At 43.8% G+C, this 24,034-nt stretch overlaps 2 protein-coding genes across 11 annotated transcripts in view; both read right to left on the bottom strand.

Annotated features, from left to right (window-relative positions):
• The window catches only part of CENPI (centromere protein I), a 71,188-nt gene extending 66,494 nt beyond the window's left edge, over nt 1–4,694 (bottom strand). For 2 of the 10 annotated variants that reach the window (XM_054472933.2, XM_063660704.1), the window contains exons 1-4: nt 4,602–4,694; nt 4,311–4,406; nt 2,822–3,078; nt 1,588–1,826 (exon numbers count right to left, since the gene is read on the bottom strand). In XM_054472933.2, coding sequence (XP_054328908.1) covers nt 1,588–1,813 — 226 coding nt within the window. In that variant the 5' untranslated portion in view covers nt 1,814–1,826; nt 2,822–3,078; nt 4,311–4,406; nt 4,602–4,694. Of the gene's footprint in view, nt 1–1,587; nt 1,827–2,323; nt 2,442–2,821; nt 3,079–4,310; nt 4,407–4,601 lie in introns of all 10 variants that reach the window. The other 8 variants (XM_054472935.2, XM_063660705.1, XM_063660702.1 and 5 more) reach the window with 7 other exon arrangements.
• A 1,775-nt stretch (nt 4,695–6,469) lies between these two features.
• Nucleotides 6,470–23,553, bottom strand: TMEM35A (transmembrane protein 35A). Its single transcript, XM_054473141.2, has 2 exons — nt 23,242–23,553; nt 6,470–8,258 (listed from the first exon to the last, which is right to left on the bottom strand). Exons 1-2 carry the CDS (start codon nt 23,359–23,361, stop codon nt 7,875–7,877), a joined length of 504 nt encoding a protein of 167 aa, XP_054329116.1. The 5' UTR covers nt 23,362–23,553; the 3' UTR covers nt 6,470–7,874.
• Between the last annotated feature and the right edge of the window lie 481 nt (nt 23,554–24,034).

Below are 24,034 nucleotides of genomic sequence, written 5' to 3'. Positions count from 1 at the left end.
AAACAGCATGGTACTGGTACCAAAACAGAGATATAGATCAATGGAACAGAACAGAGCCCTCAGAAATAACGCTGCATATCTACAACTATCTGATCTTTGACAAACCTGACAAAAACAAGAAATGGGGAAAGGATTCCCTATTTAATAAATGGTGCTGGGAAAACTGGCTAGCCATATGTAGAAAGCTGAAACTGGATCCCTTCCTTACACCTTATACAAAAATCAATTCAAGATGGATTAAAGACTTAAACGTTAGACCTAAAACCATAAAAACTCTAGAAGAAAACCTAGGCATTACCATTCAGGACATAGGCATGGGCAAGGACTTCATGTCTAAAACACCAAAAGCAACGGCAACAAAAGCCAAAATTGACAAATGGGATCTAATTAAACTCAAGAGCTTCTGCACAGCAAAAGAAACTACCATCAGAGTGAACAGGTAACCTACAGAATGGGAGAAAATTTTCGCAACCTACTCATCTGACACAGGGCCAATATCCAGAATCTACAATGAACTCCAACAAATTTACAAGAAAAAAACAAACAACCCCATCAAAAAGTGGGTGAAGGACATGAACAGACACTTCTCAAAAGAAGACATTTATGCAGCCAAAAAACACATGAAAAAATGCTCATCATCACTGGCCATCAGAGAAATGCAAATCAAAACCACAATGAGATACCATCTCACACCAGTTAGAATGGCAATCATTAAAAAGTCAGGAAACAACAGGTGCTGGAGAGGATGTGGAGAAATAGGAACACTTTTACACTGTTGGTGGGACTGTAAACTAGTTCAACCCTGTGGAACTCAGCGTGGCGATTCCTCAGGGATCTAGAACTAGAAATTCCATTTGACCCAGCCATCCCATTACTGGGTATATATCCAAAGGACTATAAATCATGCTGCTATAAAGACACATGCACACGTATGTTTATTGCGGCATTATTCACAATAGCAAAGACTTGGAACCAACCCAAATGTCCAACAATGATAGACTGGATCAAGAAAATGTGGCACATATACACCATGGAATACTATGCAGCCATAAAAAATGATGAGTTCATGTCCTTTGTAGGGACATGGATGAAATTGGAAATCATCATTCTCAGTAAACTATTGCAAGAACAAAAAACCAAACACCGCATATTCTCACTCATAGGTGGGAATTGAACAATGAGAACACATGGACACAGGAAGGGGAATCACACTTCGGGGACTGTTGTGGGGTGGGGGGAGGGATAGCATTGGGAGATATACCTAATGCTAGATGACCAGTTAGTGGGTACAGCGCACCAGCATGGCACATGTATACATATGTAACTAACCTGCACATTGCGCACATGTACCCTAAAACCTAAAGTATAATAATAATAAAGAAAGAAAGAAAGAAAAAAAAAAGAAAAAAAAAAGTTTTGTTGTGTCCCTAGTGCCTAGCATACTGATATGTAGTAATTGCTCAATGTCTATTAAATAAACAAAAGCACGAATGAGCAAAATTATGCTTTCCTTTAAAAATTAAGAAAAAAAGACTAGAATATTTTTACAGAAATAGGAGTTCCATAAGGAAAACAATCCACCTTTACCTTTCTCAAAATATCCCACTGCCATTTGCAAAGCATCTTCTTCAGCTTGATCATCAGCATGTTCATAATCTCCCACTGGATTGTTTTGTCCATGTTTTGAGATATTCTTTGAGTTGCTTGGATCCTGTTTTACTTTCCAGGCTGAAAGCGTGGTCTGAAAACTACTACTACCTTGTGAAGTCCTCTTTTGTGCCTGGACGTTCTTAACTCTCTTTTGAGGTGACATTACTGCATATGTTCTACACAGAAACAAGTGTTAAGTTATCATTAATCAGCCAAATAGTCCTTTTTTCTCCAGAGACAGGGTGTGTTTCCAGTATTTAGTATACAATAGCTAGCATACAACAGGCATGCAATAAATAAGTTGACAACAATCCAGGAAACAAAATCTAGAGGTTGACTTTCTCAGAAAGTCCTTGCCCTAAATAGAAATAGAAACAACCTGACAAGGTAACATTCATCAGCTGAACTAGCTTTCTAGTGGAAAAAACCAGTAAGAATACAGGTAACATAAGCAAGTTCTCTCTTAGAATGGCTATGTCATATAAGTGGGTCCAAAACTAATCCATCTCGGCCGGGCATGGTGGCTCATGCCTGTAATCCCAGCACTCTGGGAGGCCAAGGTGGGCCTGACTTGAGGTCAGGCGTACAGGAGTTTGAGACCAGCCTGGCCAATATGAGGAAACCCTGTCTCTGCTAAAAAATACAAAAACTAGTTGGGCATGGTGGCACACACCTGTAATCCCAGCTACTTGGGAGGCTGAGGCAGGAGAATCACTTGAACCCAGGAGGTGAAGGCTGCAGTGAGCAGAGATTGCACTACTGCACTCCAGTCTGAGTGACACAGCGAGATCCTGACTCAAAACAAACAACAAACAAAAAAACTAATCCATCTCAATAACTCAATCTTACTTTCTCCACTCCTATTTTCCCCACTTCTCCTTGATTTTGCTTTTAATCTTTATGCTCCTTAATTTGTCAGTGCTAAGTTAAAGCTGCATAGTTCAAAAGCCAAACTGGTGGCCAGACTAAGCATTTTCAGGAGACAAATATTCCCATTTATTCGCTTAATAAATAATTACTAAATGTCATCTATTTGCCAAGCACAAGTCTAGTTACCAGGGATAAAATAATAAAACAATCAAGATCTCTGCTCTCATCACACTTACACTGAAGGGGGAGGAGAGAGTCAATAAATAAGTATACAACTAAGACTGGGCATGGTAGTTCACACCTGTAATACAGCACTTCGGGAGGCAGAGGCTGGAAGATCCCTTCAACCTAGGAGTTCAAGACCAGTCTGGGCAACACAGTGAGACAATGTCTCTACTTAAGATTTAAAAAATTAGCTAGGCGTAGCAGCACGTGCCTGTAGTCCTATCTACTCAGGAGGGTGAGGCAGGAGAATAACTTGAGCCCGGGAGGTCGAGGCTGCAGAGAGCTGTGATTGCGCCACTGCACTCCAGCCTGGGTGACAGAGCAAGACTTTGTCTAAAAAAAAGGAAAAAAAGTAAACAATAATGAATATAATACACAGTGATGTGATAGAAATGAAGATGGGAAGCTACATTGTAACTTTGCAATAAGTGTTCAGAGAAAACCTCTCTGAGGTGACCTTTAAACCGAGATTTGAATGCCAAGAAGGAACCAGCCCTGTGAAGATCTGGTGGAAGAGTATTTCATGGAGAGAGAAGAGGAAGACATGCTAAGACTAAGACCTTAAAGCAAAAAGAGCTTTATGTGTTAAAGAAACAGCAGCTTGGCTGGGCAAGGTGGGTCACACCTATAATCCCAGCACTTTGGGAAGCTGAGGGCAACATAGTGAGACATTGTTTCTTTTTTTTTTTTTTGAGACAGTCTCACTCTGTCACCCAGGCTGGAGTGCAGTGGTGCGATCTCTATCTTGGCTCACCACAACCTCCGCCTCCCGGGTTCAAGCAATTCTCCTGTCTCTGCCTCCCAAGTAGGTGGAATTACAGGCGCACACCACCACACCTGGCTATTTGTTGTATTTTAGTAGAGACTGGGTTTCACCATGTTAGCCAGGTTGGTCTCGAACTCCTGACCTCAAGTGATCCACACCTGTCTCAGCCTCCTAAAGTGCTGGGATTACAGGCGTGAGCCACCACGCCTGGCCCAACTCTGTCAAAAGAAAGAAGAAAGAAAGGAAAGAAAGAAAGGGAGGGAGGGAAGGAGAGAGAGAGAAAGAAAAGAAAAGAGAAAAGAAAAGAAAGAGTAGTAACATCAGTCTGGAGGGAGTGGAATGAAAGAGGTAAAAGGTAATAAGCGATGAAGTCAGAACGTAGCCAGGGACTAAGATCATATTGGGATTTGCAGGCCACAGTAAGGAGTTTGGATTTTAAGTGTCATGGGAAAACACAGGGGAAGGGGGAAAGGTTAGAGAGGGGAGCAATACCACCTGATTTGTGTTTGACGATCATGCTAGCTGCAGTGCAGAGAAGAGAATGTTAGAGGTCAAGGAGCGGCAAGAAACCAAATAAAACGCTGTTGCAGAAGTCCAGAAGAGGGATGACTCTAGCCTGCACTAGGCCTAGGGTGTAGAGGTGGAAAATGATTGGATTCATGCAATGTTTTGGAGTTAGACAGAGCAGGCCGTGATAAAAGAATTGGATGTAGGGAAAAGGGAAGAGGAACCAAAAATGACTTCTAAGTTTTTGACTGCAAATAGGAAAAACTAAAGGAATGGTCGGAATGACACTTACTCAATCCCACCTCCCTGGAACAGATGAGGCCAGATCAGGAGAGGAATATGTCCAAACCAGTGGGACGTTACAGGTTCCGAGTTATTTCCTAGGTTCCTAGGAAAGAAGGGCAGGGGAGCAGCTTCTGACCCCACCCAGTTGAACCATCCCAGCGCTTCCCAAGGATCCCTGGAACGAAACTGGCTAGGGAAAACCCGACCGCAGTCACACCTTGCAGGATAGTCCCACCCTCAAAAGTTAAAAAATTCTCTTCGCCCCCATTTCGCGCGGTGCTTAAAAGTACCTCCTCACCTAAGACACTCTACCTGCAGCCCCACAGGCCTCTGACCACCGAATGCCGCCTCCGGAATTCAAAGAAGGTGACTCCACCCCACGCATGCGCTTCCGCGCAGACCCAGGGGGGGCGGCTGGGCGGAGCAATGCACTCAGCTGAAGCCTGATTGGCTAGAGGTGGCGGGTGGCTCGGTGGCGGGAGGTGGCGCGCGCGACGACGCTGACGTAGACCCAATTACGGAGAGCGGCTTGCGCCACCCACCTGGGCCTGTGAGGAGCGCAGCGAGTGGGCCGTTGCTGCTGGAATCAGCTGATTGGCTGGCGTTCCCACTGTGCTAAGAATATAATATTCGCATTCGTCATTTTGCGTATAACGGGACAATTCGTGTCTCGGTTCTTGAATTTAACATGATCAATTATAGTGATTATTTTGCCTAGGCTGACCCCAGATGTCGGGACTTTGTAGGAAAATGTGAAACCGCAAATTTCACAATAAAGGTGGCTTCTCCCTGACCGAGACTTCAGTTAAAGGGCCTGTCGCTTTCCCCTTGTGAACCCAGGGCGTGGGAAGAAAGAAAGGCTGGATCTGCCCTCCTTTTACCGAGAATGGGTATGGATATCCTCCAAGGTTTTCTAGAAACCGGCTGTCAACATGTAACTATTCCTAACCATGAGGAGTTAATTGACCTTAAAAACAGCAAGGGTTTAGTCTGAGCTCTCAGCTTAGTCCCTAATTTAATCTCTTATTAGAGTAGGAATAAGAGAGAAAAGATAAATTTAATGACTCTCACTGAGTTGTTGAGACCAAAACATACCTATAAACTTTAGGCAAACTTGGCGGGGGGCGGGGAGGACTGCAATCTTAGAGATGAATAATCAAAGTTTATGCAGTTGGGAAAGGATACAGCAAAAATAACTTTACCACATCATATATGGTTTTCAGAATAGTTTCACCAACTCTTATTTAATCATGCATAACAACTGAGGCTCTTCAATTTTTTCTGATAGATGTGTTCTTTAATAAAATGGAAAATTTCTTGAATCATTTTTCATGTTTTTAATCATGTTTCATAGGCTCAAAGAAATGTAAATTGGAAGTAAATTTAAGGTTTCAACATCCTTCTTTTTGTAGATGATGAAACTGGAGCCCTGAGTGGTGAAATATCTTGCCTAATGTGACAAGTCTGTGGCAGTGCAACTTGTACCACTTTGTGGAAATATATACATATATATAGTGAAAGATAGGATTCATCTTTGATACACCTTCAATTTTCTCCAAAATCATTTTTCTAACTTCCCTTGGCATCACCTAATTAAGCAAAACTCCTAAAACCTGGAAATTGTATTGAGATCCTAATTATGTGGCTTTCTGTCTTGTGTGCTAACATCACAAAAGTGTGGGGGAACGTAAATAAAATTGGAAAGTTGGGCCAGGCGAGGTGGCTCACACCTGTAATCCCAGCACTTTGGAAGGCTGGGCCAAGCAGACTGCTTGAGCCCAGGGGTCCGAGGCCAGACTGGGCACCATGGCAAAATCCCGTCTCTACAAAAAATAAAAAATTAGCCGGGCATGGTGGCGTATGCCTGTAGTCCCAGCTATTCAGGAGGCTGAGGTGGGAGGATCATTTGAACCTGGTAGATTGAGACTGCAGTGAGCTGTGATCACACCACTGCCCTACAGCCTGGGCAACAGAGCAAGACCATGTCTCAAAAAAAATAAGAAAAAGAAAAAAAAGAAATTGGAAAGTTGGCAACCTCATTAGCATATTAAGTGATTAAACTCCCTCTTCTCTTTCCTCTCCTCCTTCAGCCAGACTCAGAAAAAGAGAGGCTAAATCCTTTGATATGATCCTTACTTTCCAGATTTTCAGTATTTGTCCAGACAATTTCCTCCAAATTTCAAAAAGTTTTATTTTGAAAGAATGAGAGAAATAAAACAGAGAGGTATCAATTACCAAGAACAATTACACTGAAGAAAACACAATAATAAGTACTCTTCCCACACACCCCCCCCACGCATTTCCCCATCCCTGGCACAATAATATTAAAACCACCAAAGCACACCTAACAAGGAAAAACAACAGTACGTAATAAAAAAAGCAAATGTCCATACTGCTCAGTCCAACTAACCCTTATGAAATGTCCTTCCCCCAGCTAAACCCCACCCACTGGAATGAAAAAGAAGTGTAGAGACAACCCTAGGGGGGACTTGGAACTCTGCTTATACTAGCAAAGCTCAGTGAAGAATCAGTAAGAGTAGTGAATCTGTTTGGCAATGAAACACTGGATATAGCTTCTTTTTCAAATTTTGGATGATTGCAGAGAACAGGTAGAGTTTGAGGCTCACAGACTTCTAACAGGACTGATCCCTGTTCCCTCAACCCTAACAGTGGAGCAGCTGCCAAATCCTGGTTGGCTGCTGAGAATAGTGGAAGTGAGGCAACTTCGGGCTTAAGACAATCTGAAAAAGATGTCTGGAAACAAGTTTACTGCTTCAGTTTCAAACTGTGAGTAAAGGGTTTTAATAGGTGGGGCTTGGACAAAGGCAAGGTGAAACTTCCTATATTATCACTTGAAGAATTAAACTATCAATTTGACTGCATGAATCCCTTGTTTTAATTAAACTCAATATGGACTATTTAAAATGTAAACAACTGTTGGAATAGAGCCTAATTAATTTCATATATAACTCAGTGTCTGAAATTGAATTTTTTTTTTTTTTCCTAAAGTAGTAAGTTTAAGTTTTCAGCATCCATGGAGAGATCCCCGGCCATGGGACTATATGACTTGTCTTATATCAGGATTCTCTTTATAGGAAATTTGTTTTATTCTGCCTTTGCTGGAATCAATCTATAAAGGGAAGGATGCCTGTGCAGGATTAGTTCAAGATCAGAGCCTTCTCTGCTTGTGTGTGCGTGCATGCGCGCGCACGCACGCGCATGCACACACACACACACACGGAGTAGTTAAATACATTTTCCCACACACAATCTCACAGTCACATGCTTGTTGGAGTCCATCTCACAATTACACTTCAACAGTAGCCGTATACATGTACATGCAGCAAGATGTGAGAGTTGCCCCAGAGTGATTAAAGGTGGTGCACAAATGTCAATGTGGGGAAGTCATTTTAGCATATAGATGTACACAAGCCAATAGGGTCATTAACTTGCAGATTACATTTTTCACTTTCCCCAAGATAAATAAATCAAATGAAAAACACACACTGACATCTTCCTGGTGTCTTGGACGCAACTGCCTGGAAGGTCCACTCTTTGCACTTCCATTTTTCTATGACACCTTCACTTTGCCCTGAGGGGCCTTCTCATATAAGGAGGGTTGCTCCTCAGCATTTCCTGGCAAAGGCTTCTTCTCAGAAGACCGGTCTTCAGGCTTGCGAGCAATCAGCAGGCGGCAGGTGAGCAGGATTCCAAATACCAGAGCATGGGCGTAGCGTTTGAGAGGATCACCGACCAGCTGGTGGAAGAAGAGCACAGCCAACACCAGCAAGAGTAGGAAGAAGTTGGCCACATCTTTGGGACGCCCGGGCACAAGGGTCATGACGATGCCACAGGCCACTTCAAGGGCACCAATGCTTTTTCGGAGGAGAATGGAATTGATCCCCATTTTCTTCAGCAGAGGGAGGGCTCGAACATAGCTCTTGTAAGCACGTTTCTAGAGTGGGAATATTGTAAGGAAATTACTGCATTAACCATGATTTTAACATTAGAATGAAGAAAACACAAGCAGAGTCCTCCTTCCCTCCCTCCATTCCCCTTTCACACCAGCCACTGGTGTCCCATTATATATAATTTTTTATATCTTAATTATATGTAATTAAACTAAGAGGCCAGGCACAGTGGCTCACACCTGTAATCTCAGCACTTTGGGAGGCCGAGGCGGGCAGATCACCTGAGGCCGGGAATTGGAGACAGCCTGGCCAACATGGTGAAACCCCATCTCTACTAAAAATACAAAAATTAGCCAGGAGTGGTGGCGGCACCTATAATCCCAGCTACTTGGGAGTCTGAGGCACAAGAATGGTTTGAACTCAGGAGGTGGAGATTGCAGTGAGCCAAGATTGCACCACTGCACTCCAGCCTGGGCGACAGAGTGAGAATTCATCAAAAAAAAAAATCCAAACACAAGCAATCTGCTGGAATCCCTGTGATTTAAACTTTAGTAGCATCTTTGCTATGGTCTGAATGTTTGTGTCCCCAACAAAAACCATAAGCTGAAATCATAACCCCCAAGATGATGGTATTAGTAGGTGGGGCTTTGGGAAATGATTATGTCCATGAGGGTGGATTGTTCCTAAATGAGATTAATTCCTTTATAACAGAGGCCTCAGAGAGCTGACTTGCCCCTTCTGCCATGTGAGGACACAGTTAGAAGGCACCATCTGTGAAGAGAAAGTGGGCCCTCAATAGACACCAAACTGCTCCCACCTTGATCTTGGACTTCTCAGCCTACAGAACTGTGAGAAATAAATTTCTGTTGTTTATAAGCTACCCAGTTTATGCTATTTTATTATACCAGTCTGAATGGACTAAGACAAGCACCAAAGGTAATAAGGTGAATAATTTGATTTTATAGTTTAAAAACATTTATGATTATTAATCATAAATAGCATTAAGAATTTTTTTAGCCGGGCGCAGTGGCTCACGCCTGTAATCCCAGCATTTTGGGAGGCCGAGGTGGGCAGATCACCTGAGGTCAGGAGGTCTAGAACAGCCTGGCCAACATGGTGAAACCCCATCTCTACTAAAAATACAAAAATTAGCCGGGTGTGGTGGGGCATACCTGTAATCCCAGCTACTCGGGAGGCCGAGGCAGGAGAATCACTTGAACCTGGGAGGCAGAGGTTGCAGTGAGCCAAGATCATGCCACTGCGCTCCAGCCTGGTCAACAGAGCAAGACTCCATCTCAAAATAAATAAATAAATAAATAAATAAATAAATAAGAATTTTTTTAAAATTCACTAGGCCCATAAAAACTGGTACATGTTAGTCACATCCATATTTTCTAGTGCCTGCTTTGTCAAAACCCAGATGCATATGAATACTAAGCAAAATGAAACAAGGTAAGGCACGGTATGGTAAAGATTCACTAATTTGAACTTCCCTAAATTGGAATCTGTTATATTTCAGAAAAGAGTGAAGCTGGAGTTTATATTTGTAGAACCTATAAAAATGAAAGTGTTTGCTGAGAAAATAGAAAAATAAAAATGTATGCAAATGTCAGCCCTTTATATATCTTTAAAATATAGTAAGACAAAATCATTCTCATTTCATTGAGATAAATCCCCAAACCTTTATAAGAAGCTACTTTGGCTAGCTTCATTCCTTAATTTTTATTTTATTTTATTTTATTTTTTATTCTTTTGAGATGGAGTCTCACTCTGTTGCCCAGGCTGGAATGCAGTGGTGGAATCTTGGTTCACTGCAACCTCCGCCTCCCGGGTTCAAGCAATTCTCCTGCCTCAGCCTCCTGCATAGCTGGGTTTACAGGCGTGCACTACCACGCCTGGCTGATTTTTTTTTTTTTTTTTTTTTTTGGTATTTTTAGTAGAGATGGGGTTTTGCCATGTTGGCCAGGCTGGTCTCAAACTCCTGACCTCAGGTGATCCACCCACCTCGGCCTCCCAAAGTGTGGAATTACAGGTGTGAGCCATTGCGCCCGGCCTCATTCCTTAATTTTGATTCAAGAAATATTTATTGTACACCTATTATGGGTTTTGCATCAGTGATACAGAGGTAAATTAGACAGGGTCATGAAGCTTTCAGACTAATAGGGGGAAACAGATATGTAAACAACATAAAGCAGCACAGTTAGTGGTACATAAATAGAGATCTATATAAGATCACAAAGTAACAGAATTATATTGACCTTAGAGTTACAGATCATTCATATTTGTCACTATCCATTTTGGCCTGTTCCTCATTTTGAAGTAAATTGATGAGATTTTATCAAGTGTCTTATTGGGTTGGTCCACTGCTTTGTTTTCTTTTAGTATCCATTCATTCATTCAATGTTTATTTTCTTTTTCTTTTTCTTTTTTTTTTTTTGCTTTCCAGGAGGTGCTCTCATCTGAGTTCAATATTTATTAAGTGCCTCCTTGTGATAAGCACTGTACTGGATACTCTGGATATAAGTGTCAATTATTCAAAGGTCCTGTCTTCCTGAAGCTTGAGGTTTATAAGGGGAAGAGCGGATATGTAAATACACAAGTGCAATAAAGTGTTACAAGTGCTGGATACAATTATGTAGCAGGAACAGTATAGGCACACCGGAGGGAGTGGTCAAATCTCTCTAGATGGTGACAGAAAATTTGGAGTGGAATCTTAAAAGTAGAGTAGGTGAGGCCGGGTGCAGTGGCTCACACCTGTAATCCCAGCACTTTGGGAGGCCGAGGCAGGCAGATCACCTGAGGTCAGGAGTTCAAGACCAGCCTGACCAACATGGAGAAATCCCGTCTCTACTAACAATACAAAATTAGCCAGGCTTGGTGGCGCATCCCAGTAATCCCAGCTACTCGGGAGGCTGAGGCAGGAGAATCACTTGAACCCGGGAGGCGGAGGTTGCAGTGAGCCGAGATCGCACCATTGCACTCCAGCCTGAAACTCCGTCTCAAAAAAAAAAGTAGAGCAGGTGTTTGCAAGATAAAAAAGGAAAGGGCACTGCAGGCAGAGGAAGCTGGATGAGCAAAGACCCTGACACACCAAATATGGCCAAATACCACTTCAGTTCAGCATAGGGTGATAGAGGGAAGGGAAGGAGGTAAGACATGAAATAGGAGGGATAAATATGAATTAGATCATGGAGAACAATATCTGTTCTGCTGTGGAGCTGGACTTTGTCTTATAAGCCAGGAGGAACTTTTAAAGAAATTCCCTCTGGAAATAGGCCGGGCATGGTGGCTCACGCTTGTAATCCCAACACTTTGGGAGGCCAAGGCAGGAGGATCGATTGAGCCCAGGAGTGCAAACCAGCCTGGACAAGATAGTGAGACCCTGTCTCTACAAAAAGTTTTTAAAAAATTAGCTGGGCATGGCGGTGTGTGCCTGTAGTCCCAGCTATTTGGGAGGCTGAGGTAGTAGGATTGCCTGAGCCCAGGAGTTCAAGGCTTCAGTGAGCTGTGATCGTGCCAACGTACTGCAGCCTGGGCGGCAGACCAAGACCCTGTCTGGAAAAAAAAAAAAAAAAAGAAAAAAAAGAGAGAGAGAGAGAAAAGATGATCTGTGTAGAAATAGTGTAGAGGATGAATTGGGGGAAGTATGCCTGGAAACAAAGAGATCAGGTAAGAGATGTGGACTAGCATAATGACAGTGAGGACATGGGAAGGGGACAGAGCAGAGCAATGCTTTGAAAGCAAAATCTGGCCGGGTGCCGTGTCTCACGCCTGTAATCCCAGCACTTTGGGAGGCCAAGGTGGGTGGATCGCCTGAGGTCAGGAGTTCGAGACCAGTCTGGCCAACATGATGAAACCCCATCTCTACTAAAAATACAAAAAAAATTACCCAGGTGTGGTGGCACACGCCTATAGTCCCAGCTACTCTGGAGTCTGAGGCAGGAGAGAATTGCTTGAACCCAGGAGGCAGAGGTTGCAGTTACCTGAGATCATGCCATTGCACTCCAGCCCGGGCAACAGAACAAGACTCCGTCTCAAAAAAAAAAAAATCTACAGAACTTGGTGTCTCACTGGATGCGGGCACTGAGGGAAAGGGAAGAGTCAAGAATGATTCTCAGGTCTCTGGCTGGGTGCTGGAGAGATAGATAGGTGTTACCATTCTCTAAGTATGGGTATATATCAGATAATCAGGAGGAACAGAATGTGGGGGTCAGGGATCAGGAAAGAATGAGGAACTCAATTTGGGGGTTTTGAGTTGAAGTACCTCTAAGGCATCCAAGTGTAGATGACTGGTAAGGCAGCTCAGTAAGAGAAGTCTGGACTAAAGATAGAGAATGGATAGTCATTAGTATGCCCAGGGAGGGTATATACAATGGGAAAAAAATGCATGACAGACATTTAAAAAATGGAAAGAGAGGCCTGGCGTGATGGCACAAACCTGTAATCCCAGCAGTTTGGGAGGCCGAGGCGGGCAGATCACTTGAGGCTAGGAGTTCGAGACCAGCCTGGCCAATATGGCGAAACCCTGTCTCTACTAAAAAAAAAAAATACAAAAATTAGCCGGGCGTGGTGGCACGCACCTGTAATCCCAGCTACCCGGGAGGCTGAGGCACGAGAATCACTTGAGTCCAGGAGGCAGAGGTTTCAGTGAGTCAAGATGGCGCCAGCCCGGGCAACAGAGCAAGACTCTGTCTCAAAAAAAAAAAGAAAGAAATGGAAAGAGAGAGCCCACAAAGCAGATAGAAGAAAGTATGGTTAGAAAAGCAGGAGGAAAACCAGGAGAGACCAGGTCATGGACACCAAGATAAGTTTTAAGAAGAGAATAGTCAAAAGTGCCAAATGCTAGACAAGTGTAAGAATGAAGCAGAAAGCCAACTTGACCTCTCGGAAGCATCTGGCACTTAAAATAGTGTTCACACACTCTAGATTTGGAACAAATATTAACAAGCGAATGCACCTTTACTTAATGGATTAATTATCATGAGTGGCCCAAGATAATTGTCTATGAGGACTCTTAAAAGACTAATGGTTTAGAAAAAAGCATGGTTTGGATGCAAACAGACTTGGCGTCAAATCCCATCTCTACCTCTTTCTAGCCTTTTTTTTTTTTTTTTTTTTTTGATATGGACTGTCATTCTGTCACTGAGGCTGGAGTGCAGTGGTGGGATCAGAGCTCACTGCAGCCTCTACCTCCGGGGCTCAAAAGCAATTCTCCCACCTTACCTCAGCCTCCTAAGTTGCTGGGACTACAGGGTATGCACCATCATGCCCGGCTAATTTTTTTTTTTTTTTAGAGAAAGCACCTGGCTATGTGGCCTGCCTTAACTTTCCAAAGTGCTCCTGCCACTTTCTAGTTGGGTGTCTCTGAGCAAATTATTTGAAAGGTCCTGAACAAGCCTGAACTAAGGTAAAGTCAGCAAGGCTACTTACCTTGGGTGGAAAATTTAAGAGGGCACTAAAAACACTCACTGATTAGGTAAATAATATCCATGATGAACAAAATATGAAACTTTTAAATAAAGGTAGGCTCCGACGCTACACTTGCACGACCCTGCTTCACTCACTTCTCCCTAAACCTGCCTTGTCAGAGACTGTCCTTATTTAAAATTCCACCTCACCCTAGTTCCTACCCTATTCGAGCCTATATGGAAATACAAAGTGTTAGTCATTCTTCCTCTCTCTTCCCATCTTAGATTAAATCAAGGACTTTTCATAGAGAAATTAGGAGAGAGGTTGACCAGTAGGCGAGTAAAACCTTGGGCTGAAAGGAGCCAGACCCATGTGGGGCAGAGCTGAGCTGAGGTTTAGGGTACCTGGTGGTGGTGAGAAGCCTACTCCTTTCCTCTCATTAACCTGAATACATGCCACTTGCCTTATCCTTCTCCCTTTGCATCCTGGTGATGGTAGCAGGGGGACATTACGGGGAAAAAATGTAGACCCCAGAGGCTTCCATAACACTTTTTTTTTTTTTGAGGCAGAGTCCCACTCTGTCACCCACACTGGAGTGCAGTGGCTCGGCTCGCTGCAAATTATGCTTCTCTAGCTCAAGCGATTCTCCTGCCTCAGCCTCCCGAGTAGCTGTGTTTACAGGCATGCACCCCCACATCCAGCTAATTTTTGTATTTTTAGTAGAGACTGGTTTTCACCATGTTGGCCAGGCTCTTCTCGAACTCCTGACTTCAGGTGATCCACCTGTCTCGGTCTCCCAAAGTCTTAGGATTACAGGCGTCAGCCACCACGCCCGGCCTCTTAACACTTCTGAGGGTCTCGCTGTCACCCAGGCGGGAGTACAGTGGCACCATCAGGGCTCACTGCAGCCTTGACCTCCCAGGCTCAAGTGATCCTCCCGCCTCAGCCTCCCGAGCTAGCTGGGCCTACAGGCTTGTGCCACCATGCCTGGCTAATCTCTTTTAAATTTTTTTGTAGAGACTGGGTCTCACTATGTTGCCTAGGCCTGTCTCAAACTCCTGGGCTCAAGTGATCCTCCTGCCTCAGCCTCCCAAAGTGTTGGGATTACAGGCGTGAACCACCACACTTGGCCAGTAAGGGCCATTTCTAATTAGCAACACAAAGGTTCTCAAGAGGCAATTCCTAAATCCTAAGTGTAAACTTCTGATGTGATAAACACAAAAGACAGGATGAGTTTTTTGTTTTGTTTTGTTTTGTTTTTTTGAGACGGAGTCTGGCTCTGTCACCCAGGCTGGAGTGCAGTGGCATGATCTCAGCTCACTGAAACCTCTGTCTCCCGGATTCAAGTGATTCTTCTACCTCAGCCTCCCTAGTAGCTGCGACTACAGGCACGCACCACCATGCCTGGCTAATTTTTGTATTTTTATTTTTATTTTTATTTTTATTTTTATTTTATTTATTTATTTTTAGACGGAGTCTCACTCTGTCGCCCAGGCTGGAGTGCAGTGGCACAATCTCGGCTCACCACAACCTCCGCCTCCCAGGTTCAAGCGATTCTCCTGCCTCAAACATGAAGAAACCCCATCTCTACTAAAAATACAACATTAGCCGGGTGTAGTGGCGCATGCCTGTAATCCCAGCTACTCGGGAGGCTGAGGCAGGAGAATTGCTTGAACCCGGGAGGCAGAGGTTGCAGTGAGCCGAGGCCACACCATGGCACTCTAGCCTGTGCAACAAGAGCGAAACTCCTTCTCAAAAAAAAAAGAAGAATCCTATTATTGCGAACCCCCTCATTATGCTTGGTCCAGGCCACCTCAAGTTAAACAATAGAAGGGTCACATGTCTTCAGTCTATAGTAACTAGGTCTCTAAAGACTTTAATTGTATGGATAGTAAGAATAAAGAGAGTTGACAGATTCACTTTCTTAAAAGGCTCTTGCAATTCACTTTGTTAGGTCTGTGTTCTTTCCATTGCAATAACCCAGGCTCTGAAACCATAGTTTCCATATAGGGGGAAGAAAAACAGGAAAAGGACGGGTTTAGTTAAATGTTTCAGACCCCTGCAATCAAAGGCAATCATCTAGCAATATCCTTGAACCGGGATTCTTAAGCTGAATTCCAATTTTAGTTTTTCCACTAAATTGCTTGGAGAAAATTACTAAGTATTTTATTACCTCAGTTTCCCCTCAGATTCAATAAATCAAATGAGCATTTTGGAGATTTAGGTAAATAATCAAAGTGTCATAGCATCAGCTGAGGGCAACACACACACACTTGATCATTAACGAACCACAAAATTAGGCCGGGTGCAGTGGCTCACGCCTATAACCCCAGCACTTTGGGAGGCCAAGATGGGTGGATGACTTGAGGTCAGGAGTTCGAGACCAGCCCGGCCAACATGGCAAAACCCCATCTCTACTAAAAATACAAAAATTAGCCAAGCGTGGTGGCACACGTCTGTAGTCCCAACTACTTGGGAGGCTGAGGCAGGAGAATCACTTGAACCCGGGAGGCAGAGGTTGTGGTGAGCCAAGACCATGCCACTTCACTCCAGCCTGGGTGATAGAGCCAGACGCTATCTCACAAACAAAAACAAAAACCCACACAATTAGAAATCCATATTTTTGCAAGCCACAGTAATTATTTTAATAACAAAATCATTGATGAATCAAGCAGGTCCATTCTTGTGGTATGAGGACATTATGATTCAGACATGAGTCAAAAGCATATGGAGCCTTTTATTTTTTGTTATTTTTAAATTTTATTTATTTTTATTTTTATTTTTGAGACAGAGTCTCGCTCCATCGCCAGGCTGGAGTGCAGTGGCGCGATCTTGGCTCACTGCAACCTCTACCTCCCGGGTTCGAGCAATTCTCCAGCTTCAGCCTCCTGAGTAGCTGGGATTACAGGCATGTGCCACCATGCCCAGCTAATTTTTTTTTTTTTTTTTTTTTGTATTTTTAGTAGAGACGGGGTTTCACCATGTTGTCCAGAATGGTCTCGATCTCTTGACCTCGTGATCCGCCCGCCTCAGCCTCCCAAAGTGCTGGGATTACAGGTGTGAGCCAATGCGCCCAGCCTATGGAGACTTTTAATTTTTTTAATTTATTATTATTTTCTTTTTTTGAGATGGATTCTTACTCTGTCGCCCATGCTAGAGTGCAGCTGCACGATCTCAGCTCACTGCAGCCTCCACCTCCGGGGTTCAAGCAGTTCTCCTGCCTCAGCCTCCCAAACAGCTGGGACTACAGACGCCCGCTAACGCACCCAACTAATTTTTGTATTTTTAGTAGAGATGGGGTTTCACCATGTTGGCCAGGCTGGTCTAGAACTCCTGGCCTCAGGTGATCAGCCCAACTTGGCTTCCCTAAGTGCTGGGATTACAGGCGTGAGCGACTGCGCCCAGCCAGAGCCTTTCTTTAGTCATATCTTTTTTTTTCCTTTTTGTCATTTATTCTTCACCACACAGCAGGATCCATGATCTCATATTAATGATATTAAATTTGAACTGCTCAAAACTGTCAAATAATATTAATCTTTGATTACAATTAATAACCAGCCCAAGCCAGCTAACAGGACAAAATACAAAATGAGAACACAGGGCAAACAGTGTCCACTTCAGTTCATTCATGCCAATTAGGTAAAAGGAAAAGATAAATTGGCTAATATACTGTAGAATTCCATTTATATAAAATTCAAAATCAGGTACAATTGACTTATGTTGTTAGAAATCAGGATAGTACTTACCCTTGAGGGGGGTAGTAACTGGAAGGGGCCATGAGGAAGGTTTCTGGGGTGCTGGTCATGTGGGTTTTTTTGTTTTTTTCTTTTTGTTTTGTGTTGTTTGTTTGTTTGTTTTTTGAGATGGAGTCTAACTCTGTCATCCAGGCTGTAGTGCAGTAGTGCAATCTTGGCTCACTGCAACCTCTGCCTCCTGAGTTCAAGCAATTCTCCTGCTTCAGCCTCCCAAGTAGCTGGGATTACAGGTACCCGCCACTAAGCCCAGCTAATTTTTGTATTTTTAGTAGAAACGGGGTTTTGCCATGTCGCCCAGGCTGGTCTCGAACTCCTGATCTCAGGTGATCCACCCACCTTGGCCTCCCAAAGTGCTGGGATTACAGGCGTGAGCCACAGCACCTGGCAATGTGCTTTTTCTTAATATGAGTGCTGGGTTACACGGGAATGTTCTGAAAATTCCTTGAGCTGCATACTTATGTTATGTGCATGTTTCAGTATATATGTTATACTTCAATAAGATTTACAAGGAAAAAAATTATATGAAAGCAGAAGAAAGCACTGATAAAAATATATTTTGGCAAAAAATCTCAGCCTGGTTGCTATCTTAAACCATAAAGCCTACATAAGTGCTGCAAAATGTACTGACTCATGTGTGATTTTTCTGAATCTCTGTAAGAAATAAAGCCCGTGTGAATCATAGATCATTGTTTAAATGTAATAAAAAGCCATTACATATTTAATTGCCAAATTGCCACATGAATGCTAAACACCTTCTTTTTTTTTTTTTTGAGATGGAGTTTCCCTCTTGTTGCCCAGGCTGGAGTGCAATGGTGCGATCTCGGTTCACCACAACCTCCGCCTCCCAGGTTCAAGTGATTCTCTTGCCTCAGCCACCAGAGTAGCTGGGATTACAGGCATGCGCCATCACACCCGGCTAATTTTGTATTTTTAGTAGAGACGGGGCTTCTCCATGTTGGTCAGTCTGGTCTTGAACTCCCGACCTATTCTACTTTCCACTGTCATATAATGCCCACCTAAAGAGGAAGCTGGCATGCTTGATCCTACCAGTCAAAGTGGACCCTTCCCAGAATGCATCTTAGGGCAGAAGACTGACTCCTACTGTCAGTCAAAGATCTGTCTGAAACAAACTCAGCTTTTGTCCATACTGAGAGGCTACAAGCTCCCCAACATAAACTCTAATATGTAGTTTAGCTTGCGATGGCAGGCTGTGTGAATTAAGCAAAGCTGCTTCACATCTCAGGGTCTCGGTTTCCTCTCTGAAAATAAACGTACTGTACCACCTCAGAGAGCAGTGTAAACATCAGTAAATTACTATCTTATTACCTAGTTGGAAAGCAATTAATAGCAGTGATTGGAAGCTTAAAAGATTACCTATGGACATTAAATAAACTGCCCAAACATATTGTGAGTGTTTCCTCAGGATTACATAAACAGAAGGGCACTTAACTACACATAAACAAATAAATCAAATCAACAAACCTTTACTATGAGGGGATGCAAAGAATCAGGGACTTGCCCAGTCATCCTCAGGACCAAAATCTCTTGGCTTTATTGTCACCAGGATTTTGGTGTTTTCTTACCTTTTCATATGTGGTCCCCTGTGCTTACAGGATGAAGCCACTACTACAAAAAGCTGAACACCAGATTTAAAGCAAGCCAACTATTTATATGTTCCCAGTCACTGCACAGGAAACTGTGTCCCAGCACTTTTAAGGGCTGTCTCCCATTTTCAAGTGAACTAATAAAGGCATTTAGTCAAGGGAGTGGCCAGTCATGTTGAATTCACGTGGGATTTAGAGTACTCTATAATGATACTTGCTAAATCTGGAGGAGGTATGGGACAACACATGCCAAATGGGCTATTCAGAGATGCATCTGGAAGTTCTGCATGAGATCCACTGTACATTACACAGCGGCAAGTGTGGATTTTTCAATATTAATTGATTGCATAAAGGTCTGTCCACAAAGGCACATGAAAATAGCATCTTGTTCTTCTAAATGCTTGATTTCAGGCTGGGGGTGGTGGCTCACGCCTGTAATCCCAGCACTTTGGGAGGCTGAGATGGGTGGATCACCTGAGGTCAGGAGTTCGCAACCAGACTGGCCAACACAGTGAAACCCCATCTCTACAGAAAATACAAAAATTAGCCAGGCATGGTGGCACGCACCTGTAATCCCAGCTACTCCGGAGGCTGAGGCAGGAGAATCACTTGAACCCGGGAGGCAGAGGTTGCAGTGAGCCAAGATCGTACCATTGCACTCCAGCCTGGGCAACAAGAGCAAAACTCCGTCTCATAAATAAATAAATAAATAAATAAATAAATAAATAAATATATAAATGCTTGATTTCAGTCCCTTAAACTGGCTATTTAAATCAGTTAGGAAACCACTGCATAAAACAGAATTACTTATCATAATCACCTCACCCAAAGCATTTCTCGAACACATACTATAGCAAACACTGTACCAGACACTTTTATACATAATCTCAGTTAATATTTACAGCCTTCTAAGGTAGGCATTCCTTCCCCGCCCCCCTTAAGATGGTTTGTTTCTTAAGTGGTAGGCATTCTTATCCCCATTTTAAGAATAAAGAAACTGAGACACTAAGAGTAGCAGGACCTGAACCCAAGCCTGTGTGACTATAAAGCCTGCACTCTTTCCACTAATCCTTGCTGGCTTCTCCAGTAGAAACAGGAGAAAAGTTCATAGTCATTTGTTTGTTTTTTAGCAATGATTCTCCCTGGAGAAGATAACACCTAAGAATTACACAAATGATTTTAAAACAAGAAAAAAAAATAGTTGGCAGAAAAGCAAAAAAAAAAAAAAAAAAAAAAAAGAAAAAAAAGAAAAAGAAAAAAGAAAGAAATCAAATCAAAAATCTAAATTTTAAAAATTGATTTTGTAGTAACACAAAATTGAAAATATGGATTGGGCAGTTAAACTGGTACAGTAAAAGGAGGAAGACTGTGCCAGGTGTTCTCAAGAATCAGTTGTCAGTTCTGGCATCCATAAAAACCCAACAGTTTTAACCATTAATGATCCTTCTATTGGGAGTATTGAGTCATGGACTTGGTTTCTCATCTCTGCTCCAACAACAGCTTACCTTTCTGGCCTTGGATATGTCATTAAACTTGTTCTGCTTTAGTTTATCCATCAGTAAAATAAAAATAACGAATACACTAAATCTACCTCACAGACATGTTCTAAAGAACAAATAATCTTAAAACAACAACAGCAGCAACAACGCTTTGAGATCTTATAAGAAATGCCACTGCAGTCAATACATGACTAACCTCCTCGATGCAGAGGAATCACTCCTTAATGGGAAACAAAAAATCCCAGATAATCATCCCAACTGATCTAGGGTTGGGGTTCTGAGAGACTTTCCCTCTGAGAGACAGGGGCTTCTTAGAGAGTCCCTCTAAGAGGCAAGAAATGGCTCCTGAACCGCATAATCAAGAGCCAGACAGAGAAATCTGAAGGGTGGTAACAAGCCAAGGCAATGCTACAATGACTCATTCATTCACCCATCCACTCCACAAATACATATTGAGCACCTTCTCTGTACTAGAACTGAATTTCCCTCCCTTTCCTATGGGAACGAGAATAAAGCTCTGCCAAGCCCAGGCACTATGCAGTAGGCTTTATGCCAGAGAGCAATCTCCAGTCTATGGCCCGATGCTCAATGCAGGAGAGAACCCTGGAAAAGGGCAGTCTGAAAATCCTCTTCAAACTATTGTGACGTCTACTTCTCAGTTAGATACAATCTTTCCATTCCCTCTAGATGCCCCTAGCACAGAAGTGCAGAAGTGTGCATACACACCCACACACAATGGTTCTATATTGCTGTGTTACACTATATCTATTTAAATATGTTCCTATGTATGATATGAAATCTTCATATTTGTTTCTTCTGCCTTTCATTAGGCTGCACTAGACAGCTCCATTTCTAGGAAGAAACATACTGTAAACCCATTTGTGGCTGGTCCTCCTTGTGAGAGCCTGCCAAGCTGGTAGGAAGCTTCCCAGTGACTCCATCTTAGTTGGATTTCCTGCAGAGCCTAACACTGTACTTAGGGTGCAGCTTGGGGGGGCCTCTGAAGCAGCTGACTAGGGTCTGGAGGGCAGGGAGTATACTGAAGAAAGGTAGTGTGTCCCTAAGGCTAGGGAAAGCTTACAAATACCTATGATGCACACACACAAATATATAAATATATGTACATATGAAAAGTAAAGCAAGAGCATGTTCATTTATTCATAATCTAATACCAAACTGCTACCACCAAGACAGAAATATAGTGGCATTTCCCCTCCACCCTGTCCCTCTGTCCCAACCTCTTCAAGCCATTTGGTGGCTTCTGCTACCCCACCCTGTCCCTCTTCTCCCAGTGCAGGCTGCCTCAGGTACTCATTTTGACCTGATTTCAATTCCATCTGGTCAAACATGCTGGGAGGAGGGGAAGGGAGAAGGAGAAGCATGTAAGGATTTGCCATTGGGGCCAGACCTAAGCCCTTGCCACCCTCCCCCACCCTAGGGTGATCCTGCGGTGAGGAAGAAATGGAAAGCTCCAGCTTAAACCCTGAGACAGAAGCCAGAGCTGCCTGCAAACATTTTCTGAACATCTATTAATATAATTTGCCAGTCTCCATCCATTTGCAGCTCACGTTAAGGGGCCCTGGGAAGCTTTGCAGTGGGTTCAGGAGAGCTATGAATTCCTCGCAATGTGTAAGGCTGTTCCTCCCTGCCTCAGCCCTAACAGGGCTTGCCTCTTTTCTCTTTCCCCTTCTGTTCCTCCCCTAAGCTCCTTTCTCTCTTGACCTTGAGAGCCCAATAATGTGCTCCCTCCCATTACTGGAAGTCTGGCAAAGGCGACCAGAAGCAGGGTCCCTTCAGCTGGGGTGGGGAAAAGAAGAGGCAAAGTGACAGGGGAAGAAGGGACAGACCCGAAAGTGCTGGAAACATTCCCTGCCATCTCCTAGTACTCCACAGCATAAGAGCAAGTCCTCATCACGCCCTACTGGGGAAAGCAGCCCAGCCCCCAGGTTGCAGAGGAGATGTTTTGGCCAGTCACTTTCTGTGATTCCAACTCTGCAGAGGGGAAAATCTGCAGAGGGCCTGGCTCTGGTCATCCACAGAAGGCAAGGTGGGGATTACGGACTGTTTTGCAGGAGAGAAAAAGCAGACTTTGCAGATTTTGTAGATTACCCCGCACACAAAACAAAATAAAACAAAACATCTAGCTCTCCCTTGAGAGAAGGGGAAGAAACAAGAGCTTAGTGGCCTTTATTTGGGCCAATGCTTTGTCTCAAGGATCCAGATACACACCCCGGTGGCTGGAGGAATACTATCAGCTGTCTGCCTGGGATGAGGAATACCAGCCAGCCCCTAAAAATTGCTTGTTTTAGTAGCCCATTTTTCCCAGCTCTTTCCCTCTTTCCCCTTTGTTCTGCTCTAAAATAAATAAACTCTCCGCTTGCTAAACTCTTAGCTCACAGGTAGGGAATCAGACTTGTAGACTGGTTGCCCGGACTTTGGGTGTGTGCTGGAAGGAGGGAAGGGCTCCTGCCAATGACAGGTGCTACTCGGGTCTCAGCCTTCTGGTTTACTTGGGATGGGGGGTATTCGCTGCGCAACCCCTCCCCCAACTGGCATTCAGTGGCTCCAGAACAGCATAGCCCACAAAAGAAATCGCTCTTGCCCAGCTGCTCCTTCCGAGCTGCAAAGTTGTTGAGAAGGGAGGGTCCAGGTGGGGATAGGGGCTAAGCGGGTGGGACCGGAAACTGAGAAGGAAAAAAGGGGAGAGGTCCTCGCATTCCCATGGGAGTGCGCTCCTCATCACCCGTTTGCTTCACTTACCATCTCACTGTAGGCATCCTTGCTGAGCCTGGGGGTCAACTTGATAGTCCCCATGAAAACAAAGAAGAGTCCCAGGGCCACTGAGAGGGCCACAATAGTTACGGTTCTGGGGGATGCCATGGGGTCGCCAAGGCAGGTCCCAACTAATCCTTCTGATTTGGCACCCGCTCTGTCCAAGGCGCAGGCAGTTAGCACAGGGAGAGCTGGGGGGACGCTGCGGAGGCAGCAGGCAGCTAGAATGACAAAGGGAGAGGAGGGAGCTCGAGAGAAAAATTGAGAGATCGAGATTCAACCACTCTCACTACAACAATCGCTGGGTCCTAATGCCCTACGTGTGCTCACAGGCCAAAAGGACAGTCTCGAAGTTAAATGAAGCCCTAAACGAAAGACGGAAACTTCAAATCTTAAATGGGGAGAAGGGAGGTTATGTATGAGTTCAGTCACCAAGTGACCCCAGGAATGAGGAATTAGGGAAGACAGGCTTTGCTGCCACCTTCCCACCGGGCTCACTTTTCATCTCCCCCTCCCACTTATCATCCTTCAGTTATTCACTCCCTTTTTCCATCTCTTCCTTTCTGTCCCCCTTTCCTTTCCCTAAATAAAAATATTAGTCCTCAGAGAGTTGTTTCTGAAGTTCGTAACACTCAAGGATAAAACTGCAAATTTGTCAGTCTTCAATGCTGCCAAAGAAGGCTTTCTCTTTCTCTTGCTCAGAAATCTTTAATGACTCTCATAGCCAGTGGTTAACTCCAGTTTTAAATTTGGAATTCAAGGCCCTCCACATTTTGACCCC

Source organism: Pongo pygmaeus, chromosome X, assembly GCF_028885625.2.
Source record: "Pongo pygmaeus isolate AG05252 chromosome X, NHGRI_mPonPyg2-v2.0_pri, whole genome shotgun sequence".
NCBI classification, from domain to species: Eukaryota; Metazoa; Chordata; class Mammalia; order Primates; family Hominidae; genus Pongo; species Pongo pygmaeus.
This window is presented reverse-complemented; position numbering and strand designations above follow the sequence as displayed.

Coding starts and splice junctions, on each gene's coding strand:
- TMEM35A (XM_054473141.2), bottom strand. CDS start 23,361: ATGGCATCCCCCAGAACCGTAACTATTGTGGCCCTCTCAGTGGCCCTG. Junction 8,259..23,241: donor AGGATGCCTACAGTGAGATG/GTAAGTGAAGCA, acceptor TTCCCACTCTAG/AAACGTGCTTACAAGAGCTA.